The 14396-nt window shown below is 41.8% G+C and overlaps 1 protein-coding gene across 5 annotated transcripts in view; it reads left to right on the forward strand.

Moving 5' to 3' along the window:
- trpm3 (transient receptor potential cation channel, subfamily M, member 3) overlaps window positions 1-14396 on the forward strand; it is a 303529-nt gene that overhangs the window by 237160 nt on the left and 51973 nt on the right. For all 5 annotated transcript variants that reach the window (XM_049470204.1, XM_049470200.1, XM_049470199.1 and 2 more), the window contains exons 10-12: window positions 1654-1754; window positions 3274-3408; window positions 6440-6490. In XM_049470204.1, coding sequence (XP_049326161.1) covers window positions 1654-1754; window positions 3274-3408; window positions 6440-6490 — 287 coding nt within the window. The remainder of the gene's footprint in view (window positions 1-1653; window positions 1755-3273; window positions 3409-6439; window positions 6491-14396) is intronic.

Genomic DNA, 14396 nt, shown 5'->3' on the forward strand with positions numbered 1-14396 from the left:
TGCATTGTGTACAATATTTAGAGCAGAACTGTGCTCTTACCCTGCTAATTAAACCTTCACACTCTGCTCTTACTGGTGCAATGGGCAATTAATGAAGATTGAACACCAGGCTGCTCCAATTTAGCCATGAAACCTCCCACACTAAAATGACAGGTGTTTCAGTTTCATTGTCCAACCCTAGTATATATACATTAGTTAGGTATAAATGCAAGATATAGGAATCTGGGAAATCTTTTTTTACAGATGGCAACACTTTTTTGGCCTCTCAGTTGGAGTAAACATAACTGCACAGTAAACAGATTTGCCTTAAAGACTTTTCTTCACTTCTGAAGATGGATTTTATTTTCCGACACATTCTCAGTTATAAATTTTCTACACTTTTATGGCTCTCCCTCTATTCCAGAACAGAACAGACTTATAGAACCCTGTGAGTGTGTATTTAATGGACTGTGTGTGAACAAATGAGCCTCATAAAAAAAGCTAAGCACAGAATCACACAGAATCACATCGAGCTTGAGTGTGAGTTATGGAGGACTTAGACCATCTCTAAGAGGAATTGTGGGATATTCACAGCACAGGGGAGGACTGCAGTGTAGACATTTATTTTTGTCTTTTTTAATGGAAAACATAAGAACCTTAAATACCTCCACACTTTTGATACACTAATCAATAATGTAGAAGAGGAGTGGTCCAACATTTTGCTGCCAAAGGAGGATCAACCAGTTATTAAATCCAAAAATTCATATACTTTCCCCCCCTAACTGTGAAGATATATTTTGTGTGGTTTTAGTTTAAGCAGACTGTGTTTGTCTATTGTTGTGACTTAGATGAACATCAGAACACATTTAATGAAATTATGTCATGGTCTCGAGCCCACAGGTTGCAGAAGCTGGTATCCCATCTAATAAATGTATGATTAGCACTAAATTTGGAGACTGGCCCGACCAAGGAACGTTACAGTCTAACAAAGATATTGCTGAGAAACCCAGGCTTTGTGTGGTTGAGCATTATCCTGCTGAAAAGTAGCACTTGGAATCCATTGCTATAAGAGGCTCTTAAGAGGTTTTCCAGATCATCACACCAGCTGTTGGGGCATTGTTTCGCTCTATAGCAAAGGCAGGACTGAAGTGTGCACCACAAGGCATCCATACTCCAACCAAACAGAACCTGGATTAATCGGCAAAGGCGATACAGTTTCAATCCATAGCAGCTCAGGTTCAAAACAACAGCCTAGACGGAGGAAATTCATCAAAGCAACTGTCCTACTACTCTAAATTTAAAAATGTGCAGTCAAGAAGCTCTCACCAAGAGGTGCACTTCTGGATGTGGGTGGGGAGGGATGGATCTGGGTGGGGTGGGATGGATATGAAAACATTGCCAGCTTATTACCATGTTATTACATCTGTTGCCTACAAAACTTTCAATAAAATTTTAATTTAAAAAAAAGGGTGGTGGAAGAGAACTTTAGAGTACTTTTAGAACCGTACTACACACACTGCATCTGGCAATATGATATGATGATCAGTTAAATTGAACATGTTTTACTTTGTACACTTCATAAAGCCCATATTACATTTTTCCAGAGTCAGGTAGTGTCCCCTGATCACCTCTGCCACTGTTCCTGTTACTGAGCGTTCTCTGTTCTTCTTCCAGGCGCCAACGCTTCAGCTCCGGACCAGCTGAGCCTGGCTCTGGCCTGGAACCGTGTGGATATCGCCCGCAGCCAGATCTTCATCTATGGACAGCAGTGGCCCGTAAGGATCCGTCATACACACTCTAACACACTCCAGCTTTTAGAAATGCAGCTGAACATGCAGTGTCTGTAGAGAGGAAAGTGTAAAATAATAAATTCACACATAGAATACTGTACTGTACCCAGGTACTGCATTATACACAAACCCTGCAAACCCTGGACAACCCATAATCGCAGAAAATAAAAACGTATTTAACCAGACAAGGAACCATTTAGGCCTTAAAAAGAAATTGACACCTTGCTAAAAAAAAAAAAAAACTTAACTTATCAACTTATCATGCAGTCGAGCAGTAAAACCAACTAGAAACAATTCTAATTCAAAACGTAGATAATAATATTTTAACATTTAAACAGCCACAAATTGTAGAGCATTTCTAGCTAGATTTATGGATTTTTGCACATCTGGACAGGATCAGTTTCTAAGGGGGTTCTGGGGTAAAATCCCCCTAAAAAAGCTAATTCCATCCGAATAGGGCTTTAGCCATTTTGCTGATTAAAATGCAGAAAATCTACACCTCCAGATGCAGGAAAAGGGCCACCTGCATCAGGAAGGATCCCACCCACCCAGCACACGCACTTTTTGTCCCGCTCCCCTCAGGCCGGAGGCTGCGGAGCATCAAGTGCAAAACAACCAGACTGAGAAACAGCTTCTTTCCAGAAGCTGTAAGACTCTTAAACTACACCTAACAACACACTGCACTGACACTTTACAAGGACAAAATACTGTTTACAAACACTGTCACCTTAAACCGCACTAAGACACTTTATCTACTTCTTCTACTGCTCTAGTTCATATTATCATGCTGCTATAGCACACCTGCACTCTGGACTTCCTGTTGCTGCTACCTGTCTACTCTCTCTATTTATTTGTTTTATTTTTGGGGGGTATTTATCTTATCTATTTTGTGTATTCTATTTTTATTGTATTCTCATCACAATTCCATTCCACCTCATGTTCCACATGTGATGCGAATGACAATAAAATCTCCTTGAATCCTTGAAAAAAAACTGAATAAAGCTCAATAATAATAAACTAAATATTAATGCAGTATTTATAGCATATAGCTTTATTAATAAGTAAAAATCTCATCAGTTACAGATTAGAGATGAGCCCTGAATGGTGGAGATTAATTCAGTGAAGGCAGTCTAGTTTTAGAAAATTATTCAAATTTACTATTTTTATTTTTGTTTAAGTCACACTCTGAACATAATCCACTATCCTAAAGGGGGAGAATCAAATGATCTTGACCAATTTGAAATGACTAGTTTTAGGAATGTGACGGTTTTGAAATTGAGCGATTAGCTTTAGTAGCTACATTAAGCTTTAATAAACGTAGCCATATAAACACAGTGATTTACTCTATATATCTATTATATACTGTCTATACTGAGTTCAGAGACACACACACACATCACACACATGTTGTGTGGTACAGTATATGTGCTCTGAGAGTTCAGACACACACACACCCACAGCCCCAGGGCACTGATGTATCACTGTGTGTGTTGTTGGGGTGCAGGTGGGATCACTGGAGCAGGCCATGCTGGACGCGCTGGTTCTGGACCGGGTGGACTTTGTGAAGCTGCTGATTGAGAACGGTGTGAGCATGCACCGGTTCCTCACGCTTTCCCGACTGGAGGAACTCTACAATACGGTAACACACTCTCAGAGCCCTACACCAACTACACCATCCATAAGATTAAACAAAGATACTTAATTTACTTATAGTAGTAACTATATCCTTAAAAATTTGAGCTGTCAACATTAAAGGCATTAACACGCAATTAAATTTAGAAACAATAATGCATTATATATATATATATATATATATATTTTTTTTTTTATGCAATTAATTACGTCACCAAGTTTGACCCCAACTTCTGCCGTAATCTGCCTCGTCTCCACCCTACACGGAATTATTTTCCCAGCTGATTGACTGACTGAAAAGCTGACTGAAACTCACATGTGTGGGGACACATCCCAGCTATCAAAAATATTGCTATAAACTAGGGGTGTCACGATTCTCTAAATCCTCGATTCAATTTCATTTCCAATTTTAGGGTCACGATTCGATTTGATTCTCGATTTTCTTTTTTTTTTACAGCAGAGAGGTCTATGGCAGTTTTAGATTAGTCTACGGTCAGTCATTGGTTTGATTCATCAAATTTACAATATCCTATTTGAAAAGGTGGGCTTGATATAAGTGATGCAAAGTGATACAAGTGATCTGTAATACACCACATTAGGCACTAATGGTCAAATTTAAATCATTTAATTAAGATATATATGTAATGCCATCTAGTGGCTTTTTTTGGTAGCAGCAGTGTGCACTATTAAAACAGCAATGTGCAACATAACAAAATAAATAATAATAAATACAGGAACAGTCATGTACAAAATAATAGAACAGTTAGAGCCGTAATAAACTGAACTCTATCCTACTATAACAGTTAAACATGAAAAATAATACTTTAAGACTTTTTCGGTCTCTGAGAATCACAAGTTTTTTTCTTTAATAAAGATTTATTATTAACTTTATCTGAGAGAAAGATGCTCCTTAAGGTACCAAAACTATTAACATATTTGAGGCTAGACAAAACAACTGTTATTTTTATATTTTCAAGTTTTTCTTTAAGAAGATGAGAATGTTCACATTCTCTGGAAAAAGAGCTGCTCTTTCAGCAGTCACAGTGTCCGCGGCGTCGCTACAGTGTGCTGCGCCATTTGCGTAGCTTAGAGGGAGGGATCGCCGATCCTCTTTTTGACTTTGAGGCTCGAGAACATGACATGATTTTGATCGATTTCGATGAAATATTGAAATACACACTGAAACACAGAATCTTCTTACTATATTTACTTTTTTAGTTCCTGTGCCAGACAGCTATCAGATGAGATAACAATCAGATGAGACGATTTGCTTGTGTGATTTATTCATGCATATTGTGGTGCGTTTAGGTTTATACCTGTGTGAAACCAAACCAAACAGAGGGAGAAAACAAATTAATACAAATAAACAAAACTGTTTTCGAGGTTTATGTTTTAAGTGATATTACTGTAGCATTTAAGATTAATGGAAAAGTCAAACCTAGAAAAAAGGTCTATTCAGGTTGAACTTAAATTGAATTTAATTAATAGGATGGTAAAAATAGGGAAAAAATGCATACTTGGTTGTATATAGAGCATAGTTTGGAACCCTAATAAACATGGAAAGCAAAGGGTTATCATATCGCATCACTGAATTCAGCTGCGATCAGTGAACGCTGCACATACCAAGCGTGTGAACAGCATGGAGCAGCATGGAGTGATTAGTGCTATCTAGCTTTTATATATTTATTAGATAAACTTATTAAACCTATTAGTAGTTTAGCTCAAATAAAAGAAGTACATTTGATAGATGGATTGAATAAAGAACAGATCATGTTCTCACCACAAGTGAACTGATCCAAAGTTGGTTTGAGTTGTATTAATTCGCACCACAGTGTGATTACTGTTTTAGACACCTGTTCCATTGAACCGCACTAAGTGTACAAACAAGACAGAGTCCGTTTTAATCGGACCAAATAGTGCTGGTGTGAAAACGTTTAATACAAAGTTGAATAAAAACATATAGTTTACAGTATTATGTTAAAATTGCCTTGGTGTCTGTTAGGGATGCAACAGTACAGTGTGGACACGGTTCGGTTCGTATCGCTGTTCTCGAGCCACGGTTTCGGTTCGGTTTCCATATATTAATATTATCTACCTCCAACATGCAGTACGTTTTAGCCCTTTCTATTTCAAATCAACAAGGTGGTCCTACTCACACTGGCAGAGCCAATATTAAATAGAAAAAAGGCACAGCTTAACCTCTTAAGCTCCAAGCCTATTTTGACCATTTTCCGCCTGAAATTACATACTCACATTTGAAGGCTTATCACACCAATATTAAATAATTTATTATAATAATTAGAGTCAATTCTATGAATTAATATTCCTTAGAAGCCTTTACACAATTCATTTAAGACACTTTAATTATTCAATTGAACATGTAATGACCAAAATATGGTAAAAACCAGGAAAAAATGTAGGCGCTTTTCAGATTTTCTATTTTATTTTTTTATTTTTACTATTTTTACTATTTACTATTTTATTTTTACTACTATACTATTTATATGGATGAAGTGTTTTGTCAGCTCTATATTTTGCTATAATGTGTTTACAATCATCATATAAAATTATACTTCAGGAACCGTACATACTACAGTAAAACGGAGAGCACAGTTCCGGAATCCGGAGAGGCAGACGGTTTGAATAGTGTATAACCGCATTCGATCAAACATGGATGTACGATAAACTTAAATATGAAAGTTATGAATCATAACTTTGAGAAGCAAGGCATATTTCGCCTTAAATGTTTATTTTCTGAAAGGAGATACAGATAAATAGGCTAGATAACCGAAAAGCATCGGGTGTATCGATCCAAACTGGCCGAACCGAACGATTAGATAAAATACAGAAAACCGTTGCATCCCTAGTGTCTCTATAATACTGTATATTATTGTATTTTTGCGACTGATTCTATCTACTGTGTGACTGCTGGTCGTTACGCTAGCAGTGATAGTTGTGCTACAGTGTTTGTTCACCTGATTACCTGATTAAAAGGCTTCTAACTGGATTTGTACTATTTATTGTTTTTGCTCTGATAGAGGCACGGACCTTCCAACACCCTGTATCACCTCGTCAGAGATGTGAAAAAGGTATGACGCCGCAATGCATGGTAGAGTGTGTGTGTGTGTGTGTGTGTGTGTATTGAAGAAGGAAAGGTGAGCAAAAGGTTGTGTGTGCATGAGTCTGAGTGAGTGTGTGTGTGTGTGTTGCTGGTAAAGTAGTTTCTAGACTTTCGTCGCTCATGTCGGGAAGTCCCCTGCTCTCTAGGCGGCTTTAGCAGCTTCAGTTTCTCAGCTTGAGGGATGGCGCCGCCTAATTAGACACCTCCTCTGTCTCGGCGTGAGTCCGCCCTGCTTGACTTTTTGTAGGTTTTCATCTGTAAAAGAGTCGTGTTGCTCTCTCCGCCTGACTTTTGACTTCTTAAAGCTCAAGAGACTGGATTCCTAGTCCTAATTAGAGTACCTGCTGCCAGCATAAAAAAAAAATAAAATAAAACTGTTATGGGGTTGGCAGCTAACTTTACTGCTACTCCTGCAGATTGGACAATGACAGGGGTTGGACAATGAAACTGAAACACCTGCCTTTATTTTAGTGTGGGATTTCAGGTTTCATGGCTAAATTGGAGCAGCCTGGTGGCCAATCTTCATTAATTGCACATTATTGCACCAGTAAGAGTGTAAATATTGCAATGCACACAACATTATGGGTGACATACCAGAGTTCAAAAGTTCAGAGGACAAATTGTTGGTGCACATCTTGCTGCTGGAGCATCTGTGACCAAGACCAAGCAAGTCTTTGTGATGCATCAAGAGCCACGGTATCCAGGGTAATGTCAGCATACCACCAAGAAGGACCAACCACATCCAACAGGATTAACTGTGGATGCTGTAAGAGGAAGCTGTCTGAAAGGGATGTTCGGGTGCTAACCTGGATTGTATCCAAAAAACATAAAACCACGGCTGATCAAATCACGCAGAATTCAATGTGCACCTCAACTCTCCTGTTTCCACCAGAACTGTCCGTCACCACAATCAATTATTGTGCTCTAACCCCTGTGCATTCCCACTGCTAAGCTGTATCATTAGCGTACAGTACACACACCATGTAGTATTATGTCTGTGTGGTGGAGAGAGAGAAAAGGCTTTGTAGTTGTAGCGAGTGGTAGAAACAGTGCGGAGCTATTACGGCTGCCTCTTTGATTTTACACGCTCTGCTAGTCATGCTGCGGTTGTGAGCGTTTATACCGTTGTGTGCGTTGGTGTTTCTACACTGCTCTGCAGTTAAACTCCCAAAAAGATAGTAGATGTGGGCTAAAGAAATAGTGGAAATACAATGTTTATCAGACCAAACACAGTTGCTGCGGTCTGCATCATTACAATGCATATTTTTGGGGGATGTGCAGTAGGGTACATGGTAGAGCTTAGATCCAGCCCAAAATATCCAGCCCGAACCCGTGCATATTTTGCCTGAGCCCTGTCATTATGAGCCTGATTTAAACCCAACATTTTTGGTAGGAAGAGCATTAAAGCTGAGCTTAAAAACACATTGAATAAGTAAAATCTGTTCAGTATATTGTTAATCAACATTGCAACACGGAAGAAGCATAGACCTATAATTGAATAAAACATGTTTATTAAGAACAGATCTCCGAAAGATTAAAACACGAACAATGCAAACAATGATCACAGACCTAAACATCAATATTTCAGGGTACAAAAATTATGCATGAATGAATTTTTCTCTAATCTAATAAAATGTAACATGGTTTAAGAATAGAAAAACAAATTTAAATTAACATTTTTTTACGATGAGCTTATAGTTCATGTGCACTATGTGCAAGTCAATTGCGTAATACGAATAAGAGAAATGTGCACTGTGCCTTTGGGACACTTTTTTTTTTTAAAAACAGCTTAATTTAATACTGTGATATATTGTGATTATCGCACTATAGCTTTATATAGCTTTAACTAAAAATATCAATAAAAAAAAGATGCCTACTTCACAGACTATTTTCTTGAGTAAATAAGTGAACTGAACTTCTGTCAATCCTTTCTTTTAGTAAACTTTACTTAATTTCTGCATACAATATTACCTAATTACAATTACTTCACTTATTCACTTATACAATTAAGTAAATGTTTAAAAGAAAGGATTGATTCAGTAAAAATAAATGAAGTAAAGTTTACTAAAAGAAAGGATTGATTCAGTAAAAATAAATGAAGTAAAGTTTACTAAAAGAAAGGATTGATTCAGTAAAAATAAATGAAGTAAAGTTTACTAAAAGAAAGGATTGATTCAGTAAAAATAAATGAAGTAAAGTTTACTAAAAGAAAGGATTGATTCAGTAAAAATAAATGAAGTAAAGTTTACTAAAAGAAAGGATTGACTGAAGTTCAGTTCACTTATTTACTCTGTGTAACATTTAAGTCTTGAAACCGAGTTAAAGTTTTTTAAATTTATCTGAAATTAAATTTACTTTAAAAAAAGCAAATGCAGAAAGTTGCAAAACTTTTTAAAGTAAATTTTACTCATCACTTTTTTCAGAGAACATTTTAAGTCAACCATTTAAGTCTCCTCCCTTTTTTATTCTGGTAAAATACGCACCATAGTTTGGGGCTAATTTATCTCTCTCTCATGGCCTAGATGCAATCTAATCATTGAGAGAACAGTGTGAATTCAGAGATGAACCAAAACATTTCACAGGAGAACATCAGGGCAACAGTCCATGACCTCAAGCTGAGGAGATGTCACCTGATACAGCAGGATGATGAGCCAAAGCACGGACTTAAGTCAAACCAGGAACAGCTGAAAAAAAGAGGAGGATTTGTGTTTTGGAATGGCCAAGACAGTGCCCTGACCTTAAAAAGAACATAATAAGATGATGTGACATGACCTGAAGAGGGAGAGCATGCAAGACCTCAGCCCAGCAATACTGATGAACTGAAACACTTGGGGCTCTATTTTAGAGATCTGTAGGTGAGCCGTCAATTCTGTATATTGTTGATGTTCATGTTGTATAGCTGCCAACAGATACAATCTTCAAGCTGTACTGTTCAGTATCTTATGGCCATTTGCTGGACCCTGGAGTGCTGTGTGATTCGTTTGGTCAAGAGTGAAACCTATTTTCCAATCCAGGTGGGGTTCGCTGCAAGTATGGAAGCTATCCGCTCCCTGTGCCAAGTGTAGGGTTGTGTGATTGGTTCATTTTATACTGTGATGTAAAGCTGTGCAAAGATAGCAATGAACATCTGACTGTTGTCGGTTTGTCTTTGCTATCATAACAACAGGGAAAAGTATGCTTTGCACAGCTCGAAATGCACAAAAAGCATGTACTTATTCTTTTAAATGATGTTATGTAATAACAAAAGTTTGGGAGAAGGACCCCGCCCGAACTCTACGTTCTAACTCCACCCTGTATCAATCAACCGTCCTTTAAATACCTCCCCTAACTAACTATCTCTCGTGACGAAAGTTCGCATCAGTCGAATCTGCCGCACCCGCCTGCTAGCATTAGCTTGTACTCCGTCATGGACCTTTAACTCACCGCCTCCGACGAGGACCTCTTCCCTCCTAGCCAGCCTGTCTCCACTCCTGCTCCACCTCGCCGGGCTCGTCATCTGAATTCCGTAATCTCCATTCCGGCTACTCCTGGTTCTACTCCGGCTACTGCTTATTCTTCCTCCCGGGTCGGTCGTCCTCACCAGTGCACCCCCGGATCTCGGCACTCCCGCCACTCTTCTCCCCCTTCCCCTACTCCTCCTGCACGGGCTCGCCGCTCCGGACGCCCGTCTTCCTCGGCCGGCCTCGCCGGCCCTGGGCCCCTCTCTCCTAGTAAGTCCCAGCCTCCTCGCATGTCCGATTGGACTGTTGTTAAGCTGCAGCGGGTTTTTGAAGGACCGCGGCGTCCCTTTCCCCCGTTCTGCTCCAAAAGCGGAACTTTTCACTGAACCTCTGAACAGCGCACATGAGCCGCACCGGCGTCGCGGCCTGATGAAGTCACCCGCTCAACTCGCCGCCGCTGCAGCTCTCGCGCCCCTGGCGCGGCACCAAGTCGTCCAACTCCCCCTCCCTCTGTCGTCCAACTCCCCCTCCCTCCGTCGTCCAACTCCCCCTCCCTCTGTCGTCCAACTCCCCCTCCCTCTGTCGTCCAACTCCCCCTCCCTCTGTCGTCCAACTCCCCCTCCCTCTGTCGTCCAACTCCCCCTCCCTCAGTCGTCCAACTCCCCCTCCCTCAGTCGTCCAAACCCCCTCGCCGCTGCTGCAGCTCTCGCACCCCTGGCGCGGCACCAACTTCGCCTCAGCGCCTCGTTTCTCTCGTCTCTCTCGTTTCCCTCTTCCCCTCAGTCGTTCAAACCCCCTCTCTCAGTCATCCTCCTTCTCCATTTCTGCGTTCCTCCTGCTGTTCTCCAACAGTGTTGCCAACTTGCCAACTTAGTTTTTGTTTGTTATTGAGAGTTTAAATGAACACACATGCTCTTCAGTTTATCCTCAGCGAGCAGCAGGTGCTGCCGCGAGCCCCGCCCACGACACTCACAGCGCAGTCTCGGTCGGACCACACACTCACACCGCTCTTCCAACACGCTGCAACAAACTGCGCATACCTAAAGCCGCCGCTGACTGTCAAAAAAAAAAAAAAAAACTTAATCATGTAATTTACGTTAAAATGGAGTTATTTTCAGAAGTCTCTGCCTATTTATAAAAGCAACAGACGTAGTTCATTTGTTAGAGTTCATTTCTAACATTTAAGGGGTTTTAATCACAAATTGCAGCCAATGGCTACTTTCCTTACTGAGCAGTTGGCAACACTATTCTCCAACCCGTCCCTTCCAGCCAGCCTTTCTCCTTCCTTTACTCCGTCAATTCTCTCCCCGCCTCCTCTCTCGCCGTTTCTCACCGGGCTGCAGCACCCGCTCAGCTCCTTGCTGGAGCTTCATGACCTTCATTCTCCATCTACAGCGCCGCCCCCTCTCAGCTCGCGCTGCGGTTCATCTCCAACACTGGAACCCTGCTACATTCCGAGACGCCCCGGATCTGGAACTTCATTGACGTGTGTTTGCGGGACGAAGCTCCCCATCCCGCGATGGGCCTGGCTGTCTAAGGCTGATGTGGTTTCGGCTTTCAAAATCCTCCCTCTCCATCCTGACTCCTGGCGCCTTTTCAGAGTCCGTTTTTCAGTTCACCTTGCTTTCGGGTACAAAGTAACCCCAAGCTTCGACTCCTTTGCTAAGGCGCTCTGCTGGATTTGCTTAACACGGGCCCCAGTTCGTGCTCCACCTCCTGGGTAACTTCGTCATCGGTCCTCCTTCCTCGCCCCTCTCGATGGGTCTTGAAGCCATGACCAGCGCTTTCACTCGCCTCCGTGCCCCGCCGTCGGAGAACTCCGTTGGTCCCTCCACATCTCTCGAGTTTCTTGGGATCTTTCTGGACTCCGCCTCCTTTCAAGTCTCCCCGCCCATACCTAGCACCGTCTTTCCCCCCTCGGCCACTTTATTCACAACCCAAAATCGAACCCAGGGTCGTTCTTTCATTTCCCGCCTCCTCCGCTTGGCTTTTTCGTCCGAGCCCTCCACCATTCGTTATGCTCAACTGATACTGCACGTCAGAGCTCCATTTCTGGCTGTGCCTCCTCTGCAATCGAACGGGTTTTTCTTCTACGCCAACGCAGCTTCCAGCTCTTTTGATATTAAGCTATTCACAGATGCCGCTCCTTCCTCTGGTCGCTTCTGCTTGGCCGGAGAACTTCATCTGCTTCGCCGCGCAGCCACGCGATTCTTCTGCGCTCTCTGGACTTATATGCGGTCCTCGGTGCCCTCCTTTGGGGACATGAATGGTCAAAATCTATTCTACTCCACTCTGATCAATCTCGCCGCAGTCCACATCAAAAAAAAAAAAAAAAAAAAAAGTTGCTCCAAATCGCTAGAAATCTTGCCTTTTATCCGTCGTCTCACTTGGCACTCCATTAAGCATCAGTTCACCACTAAAGCTGTTCACACCTCAGGTCCATTTAATTCTATCGCTGATAGAATTTAATTATATTCTTTTTCATTTTCAGTTACAGAAATTCAGATCCTTGGCTCCGCATGCAAATGCAACCCAACCTCGGTACCTTCATTTTCACAAACTACACTTCACCTAACCCCCGTGTAAACGAACTGATCTTCCAAGCTCAACAAACCTTCTACTTAGATTCCTCAGATGCTCAGAATTTACTTCCCTTAAAATCTCCCACAACTCCTTCTCAGCCCCTAATTTCAGATCTCATCATCCTTGACTCAGATACCCTTACCTTCAAGAATGAAGCAAACGGACCAAATTGGCAAAAACCACGATCCTCTATCTATTCAAACTTGACTCACCCCTCAGCCCGTACGAACCACTCGTCCACCACTTAATCTCCGCCTCTTTCAACAAGCATCACCTTTAGGTCCTCTGTTCACAACGGAATCTAGTAGTATAATCTCAAAGCACTGGTTCCAACACATCTCCGTCGCATCCTTTCTCCCAGTAGTTACTCACCAGATCAATTCTCCGCCCACTCAGTTTACATCGTGCAGCATCCAACGCCTCCAGACAAGGAATCTCCGAGCACACGATCAAGCTCCCCGGCCGGTGGTCTTCCAAAGCTTATAACCTATACATCCGTTCCCAACCAGACGGTTTGAGACAGGCTCATTCCAAACTAGCTTCCACACAAGCTCCAATTTTGGGGATATAACTGCACGCTTCTTCAAGCACGCAGTTCAGAACTCCAGCCCAAATTTCCCTGAGTTCCCTCCCCTTTTTCCTTCTTTCTCTACTTCTTTAGGCGTGGTCCGCACTTAGCAAAATGATGTTATGTAATAACAAAAGTTTGGGAGAAGGACCACGCCCGAACTCTACGTTCCAACTCCACCCCGTATCAATCAACCGTCCTATAAATACCTCCCCTAACTAACTATCTCTCGTGACGAAAGTTCGCAACCCACCTCCTCCCCAACAACCACCTTTTTCTACTCTTCTACTTCTCATTAAATAAAAAGGGGGGGATATAACTGCACGCTTCTTCAAGCACGCATTTCAGAACTCCAGCCCAAATTTCCCTGAGTTCCCTCCCCTTTTTCCTTCTTTCTCTACTTCTTTAGGCGTGGTCCGCACTTAGCAAATTAACCATGTGTGTGTGAAAACCCTATTTTCCAGTCTGGGAGAGGTCCAGAACACCACAATTGGTTGTCAAGGATTTGTTTCTAATGGTTCGTAGAAAGTATGGAAGCTATTCGCTCCCTGTGCCAAGTGTAGGGTTGTGTGATTGATTATTGTGATGATTCATTTTATACTGTCAAGTAGAGGTGTGCACTGCTGCATGTCCATGTGTTGGGCACCTATGCACCTATGTTGACAATCCACTGCCAAGATAGCAATGAACATCTGACTGTTATAGGTTTGTCTTTGCTTTCATAGCAACAGAAAAAGTATGCTTTGTGCAGGTCAAAATGCGCAAAAGGCATTTGGGAGCCAGATGTGCTCTGACTTTGGCGCATTGCTATTTTAGGTCTGCAGCTACCTGGACATAAGTGAAACCTTTTTTCTAGTCTGGGAGAGGTCCAGAACACCACAATAAGATTTGTTTCTAATGGACTCTGGTGCGGTTCGCAGAAAGTACGGAAGCTATCTGCTCCCTGTGCCATGTGTAGGGTTGTGTGATTGGTTCATTTTATACTGTAAAGTAGAGGTGTGCACTGCTGCATGTCCATGTGTGCATAACAAGCGTGGGTGTATGTGTGTTGGGCACCTACGTACCTATGTTGACAATCCACTGCCAAGATAGCAATAAACATCTGACTGTTGTCGGTTTGTCTTTGCTATCATAACGTCAGGAAAAGTATGCTTTGCGCAGCTCAAAATGCGCAAAAGGCATGTACTAGATGTGTGTGTGTGTTTTGTGCGAAACGTACAATAAACCAAATCAACGTGTCCTTTGCCATTCCTTTTGGGGGTCAGATGTGCTCTGACTTTGGC

The sequence above is a fragment of the Astyanax mexicanus genome, chromosome 22 (assembly GCF_023375975.1).
Source record: "Astyanax mexicanus isolate ESR-SI-001 chromosome 22, AstMex3_surface, whole genome shotgun sequence".
NCBI classification, from domain to species: Eukaryota; Metazoa; Chordata; class Actinopteri; order Characiformes; family Acestrorhamphidae; genus Astyanax; species Astyanax mexicanus.